Source organism: Danio rerio, chromosome 7, assembly GCF_052040795.2.
Source record: "Danio rerio strain M-AB ecotype USA chromosome 7, GRCz13ab, whole genome shotgun sequence".
In the NCBI taxonomy this organism is placed as follows: domain Eukaryota; kingdom Metazoa; phylum Chordata; class Actinopteri; order Cypriniformes; family Danionidae; genus Danio; species Danio rerio.
In genome coordinates, this window is record NC_141027.1 from 74,225,001 (window position 1) to 74,248,362 (window position 23,362).

The following is a 23,362-nucleotide window of genomic DNA, read 5'->3' on the forward strand; positions in this document are numbered from 1 at the left end:
TAATAAAAGTTAAAAATAACCCAACAAAGCACCAAATATTTAACCCAATTGGTTGAGTTATTATATAAATAACCTAATAAAGGTTAAAAATAACCCAACAAAGCACCAAATATTTAACCCAACTGGTTGAGTTATTATATAAATAACCTAATAAAGTTTAAAAATAACCCAACAAAGCACCAAATATTTAACCCAGCTGGTTGAGTTATTATATAAATAACCTAATAAAAGTTAAAAATAACCAAACAAAGCACCAAATATTTAACCCAACTGGTTGAGTTATTATATAAATAACCTAATAAAGGTTAAAAATTACCCAACAAAGCACCAAATATTTAACCCAACTGGTTGAGTTATTATATAAATAACCTAATAAAGTTTAAAAATAACCCAACAAAGCACCAAATATTTAACCCAACTGGTTGAGTTATTATATAAATAACCCAATAAAGGTTACAAATAACCCAACAAAGCACCAAATATTTAACCCAATTGGTTGAGTTATTATATAAATAACCTAATAAAGGTTAAAAATAACCCAACAAACCATTAACCATTGGGTTAAATAAATAACTCAACGTTTTTTAGAGTGTAGCAAAATGCTATGCAGGTAAACCTCTGTCACTCCTTTGACCTCAAAAGCTGCGCTAGCGACAGATGCTAGGGGGCATGGTCTTTAGCCTCATTGTTAGAGCAACCAACTCCCATACAAAGAATCGCCCGTTCAATTGCAAGTCAGAGCAGGTTGAGTGCAGTAGGACCAGCGGGTTTACATTTGGGGGCCAGATAGATAGGTCCAGGATGGGAGTGAGGTTTAGGGGGGCGGGAGTATAACTGAAGGCAGCTAGTGAAGTGCTGTGCAGGTAAACCTCACTCCTCTGACCTCAAAAGTTGCTCTAGCGACAGACGATAGAGGCCATGGTCTGACTCCCGATTCACCGACTCCCATAAAAAGAATTGCCGGTTCGATCCCAGTTCAAAGCAGGGTGGGTGCAGTAGGACCGGTGTGTTACACATATATATACTTGTATTGGAATGACCAAATTTGTTTTTGGACAATTATATTGATCATTCTAAAAACTGCTGATTACATACTGTACCATGGTCTCTAGATATGCAGCACTGTATTATTTAAAGTACTTTACATTTCACATATCAAAAGGCATCTACCATCAAAACACCAAATGATTAAAAGGATAGTATAAATAGAATACTATCATTGTACCAAGAAACTAGTTTTTTTTTCTCTTTACTATCATTTTGGGAATAATAACTCCACACACTGCCTTACAGCGAGCAGCAGCTGGTACAAAGCACACACATGGAGAGAGAGAGAGAGAGAGAGGGAGAGAAAGGGAGAGAGAGAGTTTTTTGGGATTTTGAGTAAAGGGGGGTCTAAGAGTGGTCCTGCAGTTCTGACTCCCTTGACCCTCCATACCCCCCTCCACCTGCTCTCATTAACAAACACCTCGCACATCATTAAGACGTTTGCAGCAGAATTAATAGAAAGACAGATTAAAAATAAATTAAGAAAAATGCGTTGGAGAATGCCGGCACGCACTTCATAAATCACCCGGGCAAAGGCAGGCGCTGGCTCCCTATAATTAACTGCAGACTATTTATTTTATCCTGACGGTATAAATTAGAATTCAGACACACAGATTATATTAGGGGTGTCTGTCATGCGGAACTGCAGCGAGATGTGCGGAATATTTTAAGGATACAAAGAGGAGAGCAGAGAAGAGGAGTGAGAAAGAGAAAAGGGGGATGGGGAGAATATTCCTCTGCGCTTTATAAAGATACATTTCAGAAAGGTAGTACCAAAATAATTGCATGAATACAAACTACATATAAATGTGTGTGTGTGTGAATATGTATGTGTTTATATATATATATATATATATATATATATATATATATATATATATATATATATATATATATGTGTGTGTGTGTGTGTATGTGTATGTATATATATATATATATATATATATATATATATATATATATATATATATATATATATATATATATATATATATATACATACAGTTGAAGTCAAGAGATATAGCCAGAAGAGTCAAAGTTGTATACATATTTATATCTATCTAGACTCTTCTAGCTATATCTGATTGGTTCATTTGGCAGGAGTCATGCCACATACTGCCTCCTCGTGGGCATCATGCCCATCTTGCCATTAAACTGTGCTCTGTGTGTCATACATCCAATCTACATTGTTTTATACAACAAAGATGTGAACATTGTTTAAAAAATAACAACAATAAAAAACACTACCCAACTAATATCAATATCTACCTTTTACCTCTAGTTACCTAACAAGATACAAACCCCCACCCAAACTCAACCTCAGCAGCTTTACTCGGCAAAATTTTGTTGGCAAAATCCAGCCATTTCAGCATGAATACTTCATATGTACAGTTTTGTGTGGGAGCATGCATTACTTTAAATCCTGAAGTTGCACATTCAAATTTGTCACGTTGACCAACAGAAAGCTATATGACTTACAATAGTCAATAGACCTGGGGTGGTGGCATTTGCAAATGGAGGGGGTGCTTAATAATGCTTTTATCTTGGTTTCTGATACTAGTCTGATTAAGGTGCAGTAAAAAGTATTAAATATTAATAAACACTACAACCATCTAATATGGTTTCATTAAACAAAATGTATATTTTTCTCTTTGTTTTGGCCTTTCCTCCACAATGAGGCTGCATCCGAAACTGCATACTTCCATACTATATAGTACGCTAAAATCAGTATGCGAGCCGAGTAGTATGTACGAATTCATAGAATTTGAAAATCAATATGCGAGAAGTACCTACTACTTCTAGTGAGACTCTGAAGTGCGCATCACATGCACGCTGTGATATCCCATGATGCCCCATGAAAAAATTCATGAATGGGAGTGAAGCGAGGCAACTGACACGGATGGGTCACGTGACTATGTCAAAATGGTGGATGTATTATGTCCGAATTCCATTCATACTGCTCACATTCATACTGTATAGTACATACTTTTATAACGGCCGAGTAGTACATTTAAAATGCAGTACCTACTCAGTAGTAGGTGGTTTCGCAACCTGAGACTGAGACAAAAATGTATCTTTTTGTAAACACTGTCAAAGTGAACTCATTTGAAAATGCAGTTTACATGTTGCAGTGTGAACTGAGAAAACGGAGCTTTTCAAAAACAACGTGACGTAGTCCAATTCAGCTAACATAGTGAACGACATTGTAAAGCAGTTTTGGAAGCTATCCATTTTGTAAGATTCAATAAATTTTAATATCCGTTTGTACACGCTCTATATTGCCTGTCTTCAAAGGACATGGAATGTTTACTGGGAGCTGTTGTTCAGAGGCGGAAGCAGACCACAGTTGCGACATTTTGATGTAACGTTTCAAAGAGATGGAAAGTAAATAAACCCCAGGCAGTAATGATGCGAGTAAAAGCATCTTATGGATGTGCGCAGTACATTATTGAAAGCGTTTTCTGTCATTTTAGTGTGGATGACCCTTTTTCGAAAAGAATTTTAAACGATAATGTGTACATGGAGCGTTCTTAGACGAAAACGTTATCGCAATTAGTGTAGATGTAGCCTAAATTAGAGGTTCCCAAATTTTTCAGCCCGCGACCCCAAAAATAACAATGTCAGTGACTCGTGGCCCCTAATATCATCTGAGTTGGTTATAAATATATAAACCTTGCACACAACAGCACACACATATGCAAAAAGTCTATTCATCATTTAATTTTGAAGAACGCCAGTCGGAGATCATCCTTCATGTTCAGTTGTGGCCTGTATATATTTTTGATGTACGTCAAAAGTGCCGTAAAAGGTGTCAGGAAGTTTAACCTGGTGCTATAAAATCAATGTGCTGTGTCTTTAATATAACGTAATCACTTAAGGGGTCATACAAAAAAATAAATATATATATATATATATAAATAGAAAGGCTGATGGCTATTTTTTTACATGTTGTTTTTTTATTTAACGATTAACTATCATTTGTTTTTTCTGTATGTTATGGATGTTATGGTATTAGATTTTTGGAAATCACCAAACGACCTCCCTCTCTTTGTCCCGAGACCCCCCTTGAGGTCCCGACCCCCACTTTGGGAACCACTGGCCTATATCATACACTATAAAAACATTTAGTTTTTGCCAGTCACATGATTTAACTATATTAATGCCACACGGCATGGTGGCTCAGTGGTTAGCGCTGTCGCCTCACAGCATGAAAGTCGCTGGTTCGAGTCCCGTCTAGGCCAGTTGGCGTTTCTGTATAAAGTTTATATATTGTCCCCGTGTTCGAGTGGGTTTTCTCTGAGCGCTTCGGTTTCCCTCAGTCCAAAGACATGCGGTATAGGTGAATTGAATAAACTAAATTGCCTGTTGTGTATGTGTGTGTGTGTGAGAGAGAGAGAATGAGTGTGTATGGGTGTTTCCCTATACTGGGTTGCAGCTAGAAGGGTTTCTGTTGCTCAAAACATATGTTGTAAAAGTTGGTGATTCATTCCACTGTGGTGTTCTCTGAAAAAGAGACTAAACCGAATAAAAATTAATGATTTAACAATGCAGAATAGAAGCTCCGCCCATTTAAGATCTAATTGGTCTAATCAAACTCGCCACTGTAAACCTGTCCCGTTCCATCATGTTTTGTTGATTCCAAACAGAACTGATTCGATCAACAGGTCAGAGTCTCGTTCACAAACACAAAAGCCACAAATAAACTGACAAGCTTGTGTTGCAACACATTACCCCCCATTTCTCCATTTATGAATGTTTTCATGCGCCTCAAAGATACTTTTGTCCTTGTTGGCTGCCACAAACACAAGGATCCCTTCTCAGGAAGCACGACACGTCCGCAGCGGCCTGTTCATGAAAGAGAAGTGAAGACACAGGCTCCTGTCGTCCTCGTTCACATTCCCCCGCTCTGCTGATGCATAAAGTCAGTCCACTGAAGACAGGCATCTTAAAACAAACCCCAGCACTCTCATAATCAATGACAAAAACAGACACACCGGACCAAAGGCTTTTTGCTTGGCCATTTTCTTCAAAGAACACCACAAAAAAAAAAAAAAAATTCTCCATCTTTATCATTGGTTGAGGCCTTATGGAGAGGATAATGCATTTGGACCCTGTCGCGTCACGGCCCTCACGACGCTCAGCAGCAATTTCAGACTTCCTTCCCATTTTTGTGTTTAGTTCCCTCCACTTAGCACCACGGAGAGTTGCTTTCTGCTTGATGCAGAGTGTACAAGCACACGTACGAGCAAACACAAACACAGTCGCTATATAGCAATAATGGATCGTAGTGCAAAAAAAAAAAACAATATGGTAAGATACATCAACATCATTTCTCCAGACTCCAATGCAGATGGTTGTTCTGCTCTCCCTCCTGCAAGCCAGGAGAGAGTAAATCAGTCTGGAGGAAATAAATACACACTTATTACGTTCTGCGTGCTGCATACATTCACCTCTGTAATGTATTGCGGCGTTCGGTGTGGTGCACGCTGAGGTGAAAAATGAGAATGTAGAAGCGCTGCAGAAGGGAAAAAAAGCATGTAGAAAGAGATGAAGCTAGGTTGCTACACACTACATTGATAAAGAAAGACTCAGCACATGACTGGCAACACTGGGTCCCGTTCAGTCAGAATTACTATTCACACATAGGCTCATTCTGAAAACGTAGCCCCATATACAACCCAGGCTCGTTCTGAAAACGTAGTCTCGTGGACGTTTCTGGAGACTGTGAAATACGTCCCGGGAGGTACGTATTTGTGCAGTTTTTGTTTTTGCTAATCCGCGAGAGGCCGCTGTGTGCGCTTTTCCGCATCTTGAACATCTCTGCTGATCTCGCGTTAACCAACCGGAGGCCGTTGTCGATTGACCGTCTGCTCGACTGACTGACTGAATGATTGACTGGGCGACCGGCCAATCGGCCTCCTCCTCCTTCCCTAAACCCAACCGGTTTTACCAATTGACCTGCCCGCCCGCTTACTTCCCTAAAACCAAGCAATGATTTACAAAAGCCGTCCAGAAAAAGAAAAGCCCTCGTCTGATTTTTACCACATTTTTGGGATTTACCATATTCTCAGCCTGTTATTCACTTGTTCACTTTATTTCTTGGATTCTGTTTTTGTCTTACCTGATTTCTGGAGCCGCTTCTCCCCGGACTCGTACCCGGTCGTCGCGGTCAGCTCCTCTCTGCGTCTTCACTTCGCCGACGCACACGACGAGCTAACTGGACAAACTGGTTGCGGCAGGAAAGCCCTCCACACGGAGGTAAGCTGTCAGCCGGCGAGCGCGAAGAGGAACGCCGTCACACCACCCCGTAGCTTTCACTTAAAAAAATGAAATGCAGCCATATGTACCTCCGGCTACATTAATTGTGGTCTCCAGAAATAAAAATGTTTTCAGAATGAGCTTGAGTTGCCCATATACATTTCTGGAGACCGAGAATTATGTAGCCAGAGGTACAATCGGCTGCATTTCATTTTTTAAACCACTGCTACGAGGCGGTCAAGCTATTCCTTTTCGCTCATACCAGCTGACTGCTTAACTCCATATGAATGGCTTTCTTGCTATTGCCAGTTTGTCCGGTTAGCTCGCCACGTACGTCGTCGGACTTGAGACGCAGAGAGGAGCTAGCCACGGTGGTGACGGGGTTTAAGTCTGATGAAGAACGATTCCGGAAAGCAGGTAATGCCGAGTTCAGACTGCATAATTTTAACCCCGATTTTGACTCGGCGACAGGTTTTAAGAAATCGCCGACAAATGAATCACAAGCAAATCGGTACTCATTCACGTGAGTGACAATCACATAGTGTGAACTATCAAAGACGTAATCTCAAAGAATCGCTGATAAGTTGCCGATGCCCGTGAGATATTTGGCATGCTAAATATCTGGACCTGTCTGCGATTCAAATCCATGCCATGTAAAATGAGTTTTGACTGAAAATAACATCGGCGATCACCTACAGCCAATGAGAGAGCAGCATCCACTAGCGTGGTTACCTGCAGGCCAGTGGGAGGCTGTGGGAGAAGTTTAAAAGCGCTCATGTTTAGTTTATTTGGACCCAAGAAATGGAGGAAAAACTAGCAGAAATTTGGCAGGAGCACCCGTGTCTGTTTGACATTTAATCTGAGCAAAACCACAACCAGGTCAAAAAAAGAAAGTTGAGCAGAAATTGCTAGTTCCCTTCAAACCCAGGTGAGCAAAATTGTACATTTTCTACCCCATTAAAGGCTTCTTTCTCATTATGTAGTTAATAACAGTAATAAGATATACTACTTGTTTTTGGTTGTGAGACGTAGTTTGGACAAAGTTGTCGGCGATTCTTCCTATCTTAAAGTCATACAGTGTGAAACCCCCTGTCGTCGATCATTAATACTGTGACCTCACTGCTTCCTTGGATTCTGTGTTCTTTAACTTGTACTTTGGATTGTGGGGGAAAAGGAGCACCCAGAGAAAACCCACACGAACACGGGGAAAACATGCAAACTCCACATAGAAACACCAACTGACCCAGCTGAGGCTTAAACCACCGACCTTGTTGCTGTGAGGCAATCGTACTACCCACTGTGCCACCATGACACCCATTTCTAAAGAATAGTTTTAATAACTCATTTCTAATAACTGATTTCTTTTCTCTTTGCTATGATGACGGCACATAATAATGGACTAGATAATTTTTAAAGACACTCTACACTGCAGTTACATTGCAACTAATGTTTCTTACAGACTCTTTTATATCTCAGGATTGATGTTTGCACATGATTGTTCGAGTAAAAGTTAAAAAAAGTTTTCCTATTTCAAATTTGTTTTAAAATGCTTCCATCCTCAGGTTTCATTTTAACTTTTATATCTGTTTTTTCTTCAAAACTGCATTTTGCATTGAACTTGATCATCCTTACTGATGATTGCTTTATATCTCATATATTGATGTTTGCACATAATTGTTAAAGGGAAAGTTATAAAATGTTTTCTTATTTTTTCTTAATATAAAATTTGTATTTTCTTAGTTTTTATTGTTTGTTTTGTTTTTTCAAGCTGTTTGATGCCTTTTCATTATTACTTTCACATATTTTTTCCTGCATTGCAGTTAATGATTTATATGAGAATATGTTGATGTTTGTGCTCAAATTTGTATTTTGAAGTTACTTTCTGACTTCAGTCATTTAGATGCATTTTCATTATAACTTCCTTATACTATTGTTTTTCTCTACTCTGCAATAACATTGCAATTGCCTCTTACTGATGATTCCTGATTTATACATGATGCAAATGTTTTTGAATGTATTTCAAATATGCATTTTCTTAAGGTAATTTGTCTGATTTCAGTCTGATGCATTGTTAAAGACTTTAGTCAGTGTTTCTGTGATACAGTTTGATAAATTTTCATTGAAATTGTCTTAACCCTTTAACTACCCTTCCAAGAAAAAAAATTTGGATTGCATTTCTCAACTGCTAATGTCGCTATTGAACACATTCAGTACATTTTAACACATGTTATAATTTCTAAAATATCAACCTCTACCAAATGATTGATATGCATGTTTATGGTAAAAGTACCAGAATTACCAGAATTATGAAAAATCTAAAAATTTTGTGTAAGACCAATTAAAAAAAAAAAAAAAAAAAAAAAATATATATATATATATATATATATATTTAAAAGAAATATTTTGAACACTAAATCATCTTTATTCTTATGACTTTGACAGTCATTATTTAAAACAGTAAAAACATGGTCAACCATTTGGTAGAGCAGGCAGTCAAAGGGTTAATGCTGAGGTGCAGATGGGAAAAATCTCAAATTCATTTGGACACATTTTATCTTTTGTCATAAATAAAATTCCATTACTGAACAACTATGTATTGCTGTAGAATTGTTTTTATTTTAGTGATTTTAATCATCAGTTTCTAGATTAAATTTCTGACCCATTTTGGGTTACATTCAACCCAGCAGTGTAGTAATTTTTAACTAATAGTTGGGTTAAAATCACAACCCAGCATGCTGGGTTAAACTTGTAACCCAACTTGCTGGGTTAAAGTAACCCAGCGTTGGGTTTGTCCCTTTTTTACCCAGCGCTGGGTTACCAAAACAACCCAAATTGGGTTGTTTTCAACCCAGCAGTTTTTAGAGTGTAAATAGAGGTGTGTTAGTGAACTAATTATCTAAATTAAGAACTTAACAAAGCCTATAGATGTTTGTTAATGTATTAGGCATGAAACAACAAACAACACATGCATAAAGATTACTTAATTCTGCAAACATCTTAAGATATTTCAGTTTTTAAGTTTTTTTTTTTTTTAAAACACAACACAGTCCTCCTAGATTTATTCTCATGCACACACTCTGCCTGTCATTCACTGTGCTGTTCTATGAATAGTGTAGTTAATAAAGAACCCCAGACCATGTTCCACCATGGCATCCACGTAAACTACACGACATACACACACAAACCAATCGCACGTCTGTCAAGCAACCCTCCAGCACAGCGTCCCCTGCAGTTCCACCTGCAAACAGTAGGTGTCTCTCTTTCACTGTGCATGGCCCTCGTCTCGTCTCCCGCCCACCAGCAGCCCCCGCCTCGCTCCAAATCCCCATCTCCACATAATATATACACCATCATTTGAAAATGGCAGCTTTTTGAAAATTCACCTTGATTATCAGACATTAAAAGTGACTTGAGCAGCGCTGAGTGTCTGGCTGGGGAGATGGCTGCAGACAGCCGAACAATGCGGCGGGCGCGGCATTAACGCCTCGCTGGGCCATGCAGCCCGCGCCGGGGAGAGGCAGCCCTTTGTTCTCTCCCTCATCCAATTATTTTTAACGTGCGCCTCTTTCACAACAACAAGAGAGAATTTAATTTTAATGCACTCTGTAAGAAAAGCCTGCCCGAAATACATCTATTCTTAAAAGGAGGAGGAAAAGAATACGAACGAGGGTTAAGAATTCACCAGCAAGCATGGCGTGAGCGTGAAGTGCAATGTCTGCGACCATAACCCCTTACAAAAAACTGGATGCATGTTATAATTCTCTTCGAAACCGAGAAATGTGGTGCATGGCAACATGCTGTGAGGGCAAAAACACATATCTCGTAAAAACAAACATTGAAAAGTGGATAAAATGGCTTTGAGTGTATACTGTATACACACACACAGGCACACATATATATTATAAAGAAAGAGGCTGGGACTCTTGCAGGAAGGTATGCACCCAAATATTTTTCTAATTGGACGAGCACTTTATCTTGCTGTCAGTGAGGTTATAAAAATGCGCACAGTTCCCAGAAGGAGAGAAGCAGCTCTATAGCTGGCCCTTTATTACTGCACGCTAGTGTCTGATATATGCTCCTGCGTTAACCTTTCATCTGAGCCCAACACACACACATTCTCTCTCTATAACGTGTGCATTATGCAGAAATGCAGCAATATCCAGTGTTGTTGTGAACGTTACAGAGGAACGTGGTGATTATATAGTGGAAGAGTGGCAAAAAAAAAAGGCATTTAGTAAATCAGACGCAACATTAATACACCACGCAGTCACGTACACACCTCAGAAACACAATTCAACCTGACAGAAAAAGCAAATTAGAATCCGCCGTGCTCCGCGCAAGGCTGTTGCCATCTTAGCAGCACTACGGCCAATTTTCTCAGCAGTATGAAATTATTGTTTTTTTCTTATCAGCATCGAGGCAGCATCTACAGCAGTGAGAATTTAAAATGAAAAGCCCTTAGTTTTTGTCCCCAAGAACACAAAATACACACACACACACATCGCACGCGCAAAATTAGATCTTCAGTTCTATGCTAGACAACTAACTGTTTGTGTGTAAGCCTTGCTCTGCGGCACAGCAAAAGCAATTCTCTGGAGATGCTGAAATTAAAGGGCAGAATCCAGCCTGTTTATGGTTGGCACTCCGCTCTCCTCTCAATCAAATGTTTTATTAGCAATCATTCGGCACTCTCCGGGCCCTAACACTCCTCCGCTGGAGAAAGGAGGGGGAGCGAGGGAGAGAGGGAGCGAGAGGGGCTCCAGGACGATGTGCTGGTACCCGCTGACCCCCCGCTTCCCTGGCCGCCCACAGATGCTGGACTGCACATAGCTGATTACTCCCACCTGGAGCCAGAGCCACCATTAACCTCCACGAGGGCTCAAGCGGCCGGCCGGCCCTACAGATTCCCCAAAGGACAGCTTACGGAGACACAACCAAAGAGATGGCAAGAGCGAATGGGAATGGGGAGAAGAAATAGACAAAAAGCTGAATTTGGGTACTAACATGTTGGTTGGTTCCATGGTTCAGCGGTTAGTGCTAAAGCTTTGGTGCTCATGGGAAATGCTTTATTCTTTTGAAATCTTGTGATGTGATTTGGCTCATTTACTTGACACTTTAAAATCACGACAATTTGATAGGGGTCTGAAACCTACACTGGTCTCAGGGTTTGGTTAAGATTATCATTTCATCAATTTTGTCATTTAATATAGTGGTCCCCAACCCACGGGCCATGGACCGGTACTGAAATTATGAATTATTTCCGCTTTATTTAATATCTTAGTCTGATAGATCTTTAACCGTATCAAGCTAGCAAAATGAGTAAGAAAGAGGCGTCTTTGGAAATTTTCTTTGCATAAAGGCCCAGTGAAGGACACAACCCTTTTGTCAACAAATCAGGTGAATCCAGCATGTCTGTGCAAGAAGAAGATCAACTGCTGGAGATCGCAAATGACGATGTCTTTAGCGTCCATTTACATGTTGTATCTTTTCTGCCCATAAATTCGTTATTTCCAATGGAGGCGTGCAGCTTGCGCATGCTTATTGAGGGCGATGCGCTCGCACCTTCCAGGCACACTCATTTGAAAACATCTTTCAGAATGCTACAAGCGCACTGCGATTCACGTGACAAGCACTGACCGAGCAGCTTAATAGTTTTCATGTAATATACATATTTTGGTAGACTAATCATTTCAGACAAAAAAAAAAGCACCCAAAAAAATCCTACAAGACGTTAATAGTTTGATTGCGGTGTTTACATGTCTGTACTGCACTTCAATAATGTAACTAAAATTGGCATACTCCAAATGTCTTAATTCGATTTCTGTTTAGTTTGATTATGACTTTAATCGGATGAATAAAAAAAAAAAATTGCAGATTTTTTTTTATTTGACTGTAGACTCTTAATCAGAGTATTCTCTTAATCGGAATAAAATCGGATATTGGTGTCCATGTAAACATATTTAATGGCATGATAATCATAACCAAACTGTGAGACCGGTGTAGGTTCACACCCCTGTCAATTCTCATAACAAAGACATCTCAAACAATGCACTTAAAACCACAACTGAGTGAATGACACTTAATGTCAGTTGTCATAAGCATGCATGCACTCTAAAAAATATTGTTTGGACAAAAAATTCCAAAGTTGTTAGATGTTTGTTACGACAACATCTAACGAAAATGAGGTTCAGACAACAAACTTTATTATGTTAGCCAAATCTCTTCAATCAGAGGCATTTTTACATAGCAAAAACTCACATTTTTGAGTCGAGTACTCAAAAAATAAGTTGTTTCAATTATTTTTTCAATTAAAATTGAAAACAAATCCAGTGTTGTGTACTTAATTACAAGCATGTTTTCACGTTTAGAGCTTAAAATAAATTAAGTAGCTGAAATTGTTTAAATTTTTGTTTGTTTTCAAATTTACTGTTCATGCTTGTAATTTTTATTTGTATTAAACCATAGGTTTTAATTGTTTTATAAAACAAAAACATGAACTGTCCCACATTAACAGAATAAAAAATTATTTAAAGTTAAATATTGTTTTAAAGTAACTGACAGATGTATTTACCTTTAAATTAGCCTCATTTTTGAATTGATGTTATTATCAATATTTTCCTGTTTTGAAAACTTAATAAAATTATTCTGGCAACTTAAAAATTTTAATCTGATCAGCATTTTAGAATGTTTAAGTTACAATAATGTATTAAGCTACGTAGTGGTAACAGACCTCTTGATTTATTTTTTAGAGTGTGGAATCTCATTAATATTTATAATGTGTCATGTCATGATTATGAAGTGTCATAACAGCATTATGAACACTCTGTCAAGTAAAGTGTTAACAAAGGTTCTGTGTTCCAAATGAGCCAAATATCAAGATTTCAAATCTGTTTTGTTTAAAACATTCAAAAAACGTGTTTTTATTGAGCAGGTAACTCTCAATTCTCTAAACACTGCTGTAACTCTGATACAAGTTTGATTATTGCGAAAAAAAATACTGCAAATCAAACTGTATCAGAGTTACAGCAATGTTTTGTCAGCTTGTCATCTTTTGACAAAAGGTTGATGGTCGCTTAGCAATCTATGAAGAACACAAAGAAGAACACTATAAAATTTTCAAGCAGTGACTGGTCAGCGGGATAAATAGGTTGGGGACCACTGTTTTAATACATGCAGTCTGATATATGAGCTGTACATTGAACCTTTCATTTTACCTGCTCACTTTATAATCATGACATGACACATCATGAATAATCCAAATCGGCACCACCGACATGCTCCTAGTAAGTAGTTATCTCCTAAGAGCAATCACTATCTGTTCATTAGCTACTGCAGCAGGGGAGTTCTCGAGATCTACCTGAGCTCAAACTCCCCTCTCGCCTTGCAAATGGGAGGGAGCCCCGGGCTCGAGGATTTTATGAGCTCAGGGCTCTCACCTGGGACAGCATGCCAAAGAAGCTTTATAATCAATTATCAGCTCAACAGAAATGGCTGTGATTAGCTCTAACTATCAGCGCTGTTCTCCAAGAGGTGACACAGACACTGAAGAGTGCTGCGTCTATCTAAAACCTGATCTATGACAGACGTTGTGGAGAAAACTCACTCTGCAGACACGCTTGTGCCTGGATCAACAAGTATAGCTTTAATAGTCTGGAGAGGAGAGGAAATGTTACCTCACTGACACACCAGCAGGTAAAAAGGTTCACAGTGAAAGAGAGAGAAAGAGAGAGATGGAGCTTTAAAGCTATCATTTCCCACATAGCAATGATATTGTGGCTCCTAGGTTCTAAAGATGGTTCGAACCTACAAGCTGTAAACTGTGCACAGTTGTTGGCTTTTTAAGTAACTGGAGTATTTTAATCACGATGCATCGCCTACATATGCTTATTTCATGTGACCGCCATTTTGAAACACGAAAGTGAGGCTGCAGTGGAAAAAAACTTGTAATATAGTATCAGCACTGTAAAAATTACAACAACATGCAGTGGACTACAAATCTCCAGCTGCTGCCACGAGTTCAAAGTGCAGAAATGGTGTAACCATCACTTTAATATCATTCAGTTTAAACAATTTAAACAAATAAAAGCATATTAGGCATCAAATAAAATCACCATGTCTGTAGAAGTAATAAGCTTAAGTTTCCTCCTAAGCTTCAGTTCATGGCACAATGTAAACCCTGTGAGGAAGCTTCCCTGCTTCAGTTTATGTAACCTGGTGAACGATAAAACAATTAAGTCACGATACTGACATTTTTAAAAACTTCCATTTCTCGCTAACATTTATGGGATGCAGCGCGGGTTCTTAAACACCTCTGATTTGCCATAGTATTCACCAGTGCTCAACAGAAATGACTGTGATTGGCCGTGAAGGTCTTCAGTTCACTGCACTTCATACTATGATTATTAAATAATAACTATGATTATTCAGACAATATTTCCGGGTTTCTTCCCACCACAGCCTCGTTTTCGCTTTTAAAATGGTGGCCGGTTGAAATCAGTCCATAGTGTTGTCCAGGTACTGAAATTAAATAAAATGACCATTTCCTGCTGATATTTAGGTGCTGAGGAGCACGTTCTTAAACACCACTGATTTGTCATAGTATTCACCGGTGCTTAACAGAAATGATTGTGATTGGCCATGAAGGTCATCAGTTCACTGCACTTCACCGAGTGCAAACACAGATACATGGACACTGGAGCATTTTAAAGCCGCAAACATCAGTCGATTCAGTAGCAGATCACTCGTCTAAACTTGGTAAACATCGGTGAAGAGCGGTGAACTGACAACCTTCACGGCCAATCACAGTCATATCTGTTGAGCATCTGAACACAATGACAAAATCAGTGGTGTTTAAGAAACGCTCAACAGCGCATTAATGTTAGCGGGAAATTTACATGTTTTTTTTTCAGTACTAAAATTCAGTATCGTGACAAGTCTAATATTGTTAAGGAATCAGTTCAATACTCTGGGTTTGATAAATGGCATCTAAAATGTGTGTTTGGGAAAGAAAATGATAGCTAACTATTGTCATTTATCTTATATAAGCTGAAAATAAGGTTTAATATCCCTTTTAACTTTCACTATCCATTCAGAACGGACTAGAACGGCGATAAAATTAGAAATTTGTGTCACTTTCTCTTCGCTGATAGGATATACCAACACAATCTCACAGCAATTCGTAACTTTTTCATTTTGTGGCTAATTCGTATGAATTCGTACGATCTAATTCGTACAATTTAGTACGATTTGCTCATCCCCCACTGACGGTTGGGGTTAGGGGTGGGGTTAGGTGCCACGCTTCCTTTTTAAAATCTTACCATTTCGTACAACTGAACTAATTCGTACGAATTAGCCACTAAACTGGCAAAACGTAAAATACTTACGTTTTCTCGTGAGATCAGGCTGGATATACAGCCAGGTACACAGCGTCAATACTTCAATACTTGTAATAGTCAATACCTCCGGGTTTCCTCCCACAGCAGCCTTGATTTTGATTTTAAAATGGCAGCCGCATGAAATCAGTCTATTGCCATAGTATGCTACTGCGACATAGCGCATATGAGATAAATGATGTCAGTATGTAATAACCGGTTATGATCTATTACTCAATTTATACAGAACTGACCCATCTACATCACTGTGCATTGAAGAAACAATTAACTTTAACAACCAAATATATTACAACCTGTCTTTGTGATGACAACTTGATATGACCAAGACAACATTATGTGTCATAAACATGACTGTTGCCATGAGGCCAATATAATTGTGCCACGAATATTTCTGATCGCTTTTTTGTTAATGGAACTGTCATGTCATTTCTCAGTAAAAATGTCAATACCTCCTTTAAATAATAAGCAATGGCATCATTAATATTTAATGACTCATGATTACATTTTAAAGACAATTTCAACTTGTACCACTGTAGTTGCGGTCAATAAAAAGCATTTATGATGCTGTTATAAAATTAATGACACAATAATTATAATAATGGTCTCATGACAATCATGTTTATGACAGATTTATGACAAGTTATGTTGTTTTGATAATGTCAAGTTGCCACGACAAATACAAAGAGAGGTTGTGATCTGTTTGTTTACGTTAAGTAATCTTAAACAATGTCACCTTAGCATTTAAAATAGCATAACTGAGTGAATGACACTTAATGACATTTGTCATAAGAATACATAAAATCCCATGATATGATATATGTCATGACAGACTTATGAACAGCCCTTCAAGTACAGCAAAGTGTCACCTGAGCATGAATGTGTTTGCGATGATTCAGATTATGTCTCATTTTGCCTACTTATATTGCTCTAAAAATATGAGCTCTTTTTTTTTAAATAAAAAGTAGACACTATTGTAATTGTTGGCAAGTTTTGGGACATACTACATCTTAGTCATAATTGCATCTTTACCAGACCATAACTATATTCGTTCTGTCATTATAAAGTAGACTGCCAATCATTATCACATTAAACATCCTCGCATTCACACATTTCAGTTCATTTAAGCAATAATCATTCCTAGCGGAGGGAAAACTGTCAGGTTGATGTGCTACTCGAGTCTTTCATGCAAAGAATCTCAAGCATTTGCATAAAGAGCTTTTTAAAAGTTAATGGTTAAAGACATGTTTTTCATAAGTGCGAACACTGTTGCAGGTTATATAAGTATCGATTATGAATTATTGTAATCATTTGATCTAAATCACTCTACTTTATGCTCTTGCACTTTTTTAAGCATGTTTTTTTTTTGGACTTGTGAACTGAATGCACCATAAAAGCACAGTGTGTTGAATAATAGCCATTACAGTTTGCATGGACCAGCACTTTGGGTTTCCACACAAACAATCGACATAGGCTCTGAGCACTCTTAAGATAGTCTTTTCAACATGTGGGTTATAAAACAAAAGTTCCTTCCAAGTCATTTTGAATACTTCGAACTGATGGGCTGTGAATTGGGATGCAGCATGAATAGATATGGTATTAAGTCCTGCATGGATATCATGACTTTGCTAATAATGATTTGAATGGCTCTGATATACTTCAAGTAAAATCTTGGGTATTTTTTAAAGGGGAGGAGCTACAATATACCCCACCCTGTCTTCATTTTTTAGTAGAAATGACCTCACAGATCAAACAAAAAGGCACACTTCAAAGCACTTTTAAAACTTTAAATATTAAACTAGCAATGTTTATTTTAGCAGGTTAACACTGGGAGCTGGCGGTTCATTCCGCAGTGGCGATCCTGAAATAGAGACTAAGGGCTCTATTTTGACGGTCCATGCGCAGAGCGCAAAACGCAGGGCGCAAACGCTTTCAGGAAGTGTCCGAATGCATTTTTGCTAATTTAAGGACGGGAAAATCCGATTTGCGCCATGGCGCATGGTCTAAAAGGGTTGAGTTTATTTTCTTAATGAGTTATAGGTGTGTTTTGAGAATAAACCAATTAGAGCCTCATCTCCCATTCCCTTTAAGAGCCAGCTGCGACGCGCCATAAGCGCATTTTGACGTAAAGTAAGTTCACTTTCACTTTTGCTCTCGTGGATAGGGAAACCTTTACGCACAGACATCAATTAGCCTATAAATAATTAATTTCATTTGTTAAGCGCAAAGATTTGTTTCAAAACTATTTCTAAATTCAGTTCTAATTTCCAGCAAACGAATAAATGAACAATAATAACCAAGTGTGGTTAAAATACTGAGTTATTTCCAAATACACCTGCCATGCCCCATATGGTCTAAAATTTGACAGGTGGACAAATCTAAGCTTGTTTTTAATAAAACAAATATAAATATGGATATAATAAATAATACTGCTAATAATAATAACATTATACAAAAGCAAATTGAATGAACTGAAAAAGCCTCCCGAGATGAAGAAAGTAAGGCAGTGGTTTTTAAATCTTCATGCAGGCTAGAAATGAATATGTTTTGTAATATTTTAATCATTTATATTTATATCCTGTATATATCATTATATATATATATATATATATATATATATATATATATATATATATATATATATATATATATATATATATATATATATATATATCCTTAAGATATTATATTTTTCTCACGTGTAAAGATATTTGCGTATTGCTCTGCATCTTGTTTGTAGTGTGTAAGCCAGGCGCACTTTGCGCCAGACAATAGACCGACTTTGTTCTGGTCTAAAGATCAGACTATTTACAGTTTCTCAAAATAGCAACGCGCCAAAACACACCTGCTTTTTTAGACCAGAACACACATGGGCGCACATTTGAGCACAAATGCATTTGCTATTTAAACAGTGTGGCGCAACACCTCAAAATGATCCTTGCGCCGAGCTAAAAGTAGCAAAAGACTATTGCGCCGCGCCTTGCGCCACATTCAATGGGTGTATGATAGGGCCCCAAGCCAAAGGAAAATGAATGAATGAATGAATGGATACTGGGAGTTGTGGGACAGACTGAAAAGTCAAACCAAGAGTGCACGATAGTAAAGACAAGTACCTGCGGATTGACTGAACTTTGCTGACATGATTTCAGCCTGGACACTTCCTCTTCCAGCCGCTGTATCTGCTCATCCTGTGAACACACACACACACACACACACATGCGCACACATGAGCAGAGATCATGAAATTCACATCACAAATGTTTACTGTCAAACGCAGACGTGTTTTGAGAAGGAGACAATAACCAGAGCAAAGATGGAAGCTCAGAACAAACAGAGCAGTGAGAAAATGGCTGCACTGTTCTGTCATAATGAGAAGCGGAGGTGTGTGCGTGTGTGTGTGTGTGTGTCGGGTTCCCCTGCTCTGCTCTCATCACATCTGCTGTCAGTAATCTGTTCCTGAGCCAGCAGTGCTGGGATTAAGTGCAGACTGCAGATAAAGGATGTATGCGTCATTAAAACACACAAGACAGACACGTACACACACTCACAGAGCCACCGGTGAGTAATAATGCAGCCACAGTTTCAATCACCAAAGCAGATTCATTTCTAGGTGAAAACTGTGACCGTTCAGAGTGTGGTGAAGTATGATCTGTGGACAGAGGAGCTTGTTTTAACCTCATGGGTGAAGATCCTTCAAAAAGCTATAGCGTCCAGATGTGCACTCAAGAATGAATGATTTTTAAAAGAGAGAAATTAAAATGTTATTATGTGGCTGTAATGTAGTTCCAGATCCTTAACATACATGGTGAATGTTTTTTGCAGTTTTTGTTTTCGCAAATCCGCTGTGTACACTTTTTCAGATCTCAAATTTCTCTCTCGTGTGCCATTCACTCCTGCTGTTCTTGTGTAAATCCACCAGAGGCCGCTGTTGACTGACTGACTGATTGACTGACTGACAGACTAACCCACCCTCCTTCTTCCCTAAACCCAACCAATGGGGTATATGCCGAAGCATGCTAATAGGACTTTTAATTTGACAGTAAACTGGGTTAAGCGCTTCCAGCGAATTGAATGCCAATGCAAAATCCGGTGCGTTTAAGGTCTGTTTTCTTTAAAAATCAGCGATCTCCACTGGCTGAGTGATATCCGATTTAAAGTGGGTCTCAGATTGTACAAGAAGCACTGCATTAAATTACATTTCCCCTGCCATATCTTTATAATATGACCATTTATTTTACCCCAGTATATTCAATGGAGCTTCTGCACTAGCCTGCCGATTCTGACGGGCGCGTGCGAGTAAACAGCTTTTTGTCTCGTTTTACGCTTGAGCAACCAAATAAATGCTAAAGTTTATTTACCTGAATGTATTTTAATGACATTACAACATCGATGCTGTATAAGGAACCGTATAAAATGGAAAAAAGTTCACAATAACAGATCACCGGAGATGTATCAGCATGGGAACAGCACTAGCTCGGCATATACCCTATAGTGTTTTCGAAAGCAACGATTAACCAGCGCTCATATAGTATAGAACAAATTAATATGTATACTCTTTTTTTTTTCATGTTTCATATTTTAACAATGACACGTTACGTCATACATAATTGAACTGATATACTAATTCTGACATAAACCATTCACTATGACTTTTGCATCAATAACCTCCTTTTTAGCTGCTTATTAATAATTAGTCATTAGTTAATGTTAATTAGCTATTATTAGTTAATTAGTTATTTTAGGGATTGGTTATGCCCTGTCTTTGACAGCTCGCGACTTCACCAGAGACTTTCTGAGTACATTCACATAAGACACCAATACTCTGATTTTAATATGATTAAGATTATACTCTTATTAAAATTCTACCGTGTAGCCTAAGCAGTGATTTTATTACCTTAAAGGAACACAGAGTCATGAAATGCGGAAGATTTTCTTTCTGTTCGCCATGCGGTATCAACTTACAACAGAAGTCGAAAGTTAAAAATGAAACACCCGAAATTGCATGAAACTTTGGAGAGCCTGGTGATGCGACTAATTGTTTATACTGAAACTTGCCTTCAAAAAGTGCTTCCTTGGTCTTATCCATATTCTTGCATGTTAAACACACGTCCACCACAACAGGAAGTAAAAAAAACCTGCAACTGCGTTAATTGCATAATTTTTTTTTTACGCGTTAATTATTTCAAGAGTTCACACTTAGCTGATGATTGATAATAAAGCTAGTTTGGCGTGCTGTCACGGGAGAGAGCCCTGAGCTTATAAGATCCTCGAGCCCTGGGCTCCCTCCCGTTGCAAAGCGAGAGGGGAGTTTGAGCTCAGGTAGATCTCGATGACTCCCTCTCTTGCTTGTTGTAGCTAAGTGTCAGATATGGATGCTGAAAGGTGTACTCAGAGTTTAGCTAAAGTATTTGAATTAATTGTTTAGAGTGCTTGTTTTTGAACTGTGGGAGGAAACCTGAAGACCCTGGGAAAACCCACGCGACCACGGGGAAAATGAGCAAACTCCGCACAGAAATGCCGTCTGGTTTGGAAAGGAATTAAACCAGGGGCATTCTTGCTGTGAGGCAACAGCGCTAATCGCTGGCCACCGTGACGCCCGTTTGAAAGGAGGGAAAGTAGGGTTGGGTGGGGGGTTTCTTCAAGACGAAGATATTGAGATGAGAAAAGTCTGGCTATTTATAGTGAGTTAAGAATCGTCTGATAGGATAATCAGTCATCAGCTAAAGTTGAAACAGCTGTGAACAATCATAAGCACGTGATCCTCTCGAAATTTGTTTATAAATAAACTTCACTTAAAATTAATCGCATGCGTTAACGCACTAACTTTGACAGCGCTAGTTATAATCTATGAAGACGTTCTGAACGGGGTGTAGTGACAACTTCTTTAGAGAAAAAAAAAGCACAATTTGTTGTGCGAATGATTTTGTTTTCAGTGGCGGTTCTAGCTTAAATGGCACCCTGGCCGAACCACCCCATACACCCACGCCGCCTCTATTGTTAAATTTATTTTTTCAATAAATATAACAATTGATTAATATTTATTTATATTATAAACAATTATTATTCAAAATAAATAAAACAATGGAAAACAACTGGAGTGATATGCTAATTTCACTTAAGACAGGCGTGACCAACCCTGTTCCTGGCGATCAACCTTCCTGCCGATTTGCAACCCATATGCCTGTAATTATCAAGTGCTGTTCAGGTCCTAATTAATTGGTTCAGGTGTGTTTGATCAGGGTTGGAGCTGAACTTTGCAGGAAGGTCGATCTCCAGTAACAGGGTTGAGCAGCACTGACTTAAGAAATCTTTTTCATGTATATTAATTATGACAGTTCTATAGAATACATATATATATAGAATTATCTGTTGTCTTAGACCCGACTCATGCCTGAGAATTAGTTATGAAGTCCTACCTCCCTGACTCTTCATCCTTACTTTCTGCTTTATAGCCATACTTAGTGAAAGTATCATCAACATTATATTACATAAACTTTTCTTTTGTCGGCTTGCAAAACTCACTATGTGCCAACACCTCTACATAAAAGGCTTTTACTCTGATTTCATCATGCATGGGCAGCTTGTATTTTATCGGTGTACATGCAAAGAACCAGGATTTACACAGGAGCGTGTGAGGCGTAAAAGGTTTTCTGTGAGCATGCGTCACTGTGCTCTAACCAGTGTTGTTTCGCTTGCACATAGAATAACAGATGTGTGTAAAAGATGCCAAATGTGAACGTACCCTAAAGTCTTTATTCTGGGATTGCCACTCTAAATTAATAGACTTGCAAAAATTAAATCGTATCTCAATGCGTTTACAAGGGGACGCTTTTATTTTTGCACCTTCTCCCTGTGCCACCCCCAGCAAGATGCCGCCCTGGGCGATCGCCCATATTGCTCATGCCTAAATCCGCCACTGATTGTTTTACACCAACACGCAAATCCAATATTAGTTTTGTTAAAAACATGCACACGTTTTCCATATTAATTAAAATATGGGTAAACGATACATTTAAGACATATATATGTTTGCTTTACAAATATTATTGGGAATATTCTCTAAGCTAAAATAAATCATATAAATTGCTTATGGTTGTAGACATAATTTACAGTAGGCTATTTATTATAAAATGAAGAAATTATTATTATTATTATTATTATTATTATTATTTTTAGGTAGGATATTGCTTATTTATTTATTTTTATTTTTTTGAAAAGTCTACGTTTACAATTTGACATATATAAACCACTGCAGAAATGTTATAACCAACAGGCTCATATCATATATTGTAGAGATACATTTCTTAATAAATAATCTAGGCCTGCTATAAAATAGAATTATTAACGTATGCTAAATATTTTCACAAGCAAGACGTAACGTAAATTCCACTTTCAAATAATAGGTCACCTATAGTTTTCGACATGAGTTAGGGCTGTGTTCCAGATGGCACAAATGTTTTCAAATTGCACTACAAAGGGAGCGCAAAACTGAACTGTAAAAATACTTTAAAAAACAAATTACACCTAAGAGCGATAACTTTAATGTTTTTTTTTTTATCATTTAATGCACTTTTAATGTTGGAATGTTCTAAATGAATAGGGCATAGGGGGGATAAGAATAGAACACAAATTAGAAATTGTGCACCTAACTACAGCTCTATAGATGT

General features: G+C 38.1%; 1 protein-coding gene across 22 annotated transcripts in view; it reads right to left on the reverse strand.

Moving 5' to 3' along the window:
- Nucleotides 1–23,362, reverse strand: part of pmfbp1 (polyamine modulated factor 1 binding protein 1) — a 326,759-nt gene that overhangs the window by 130,715 nt on the left and 172,682 nt on the right. For all 22 annotated transcript variants that reach the window (XR_015496469.1, XR_015496468.1, XR_015496471.1 and 19 more), the window contains one exon: nt 18,809–18,883. Coding sequence is in view for 10 of the 22 variants with exons in the window: in XM_087262201.1 (XP_087118327.1) it covers nt 18,809–18,883 (75 nt within the window). In the remaining 12 variants the exon portion in view is untranslated. The remainder of the gene's footprint in view (nt 1–18,808; nt 18,884–23,362) is intronic.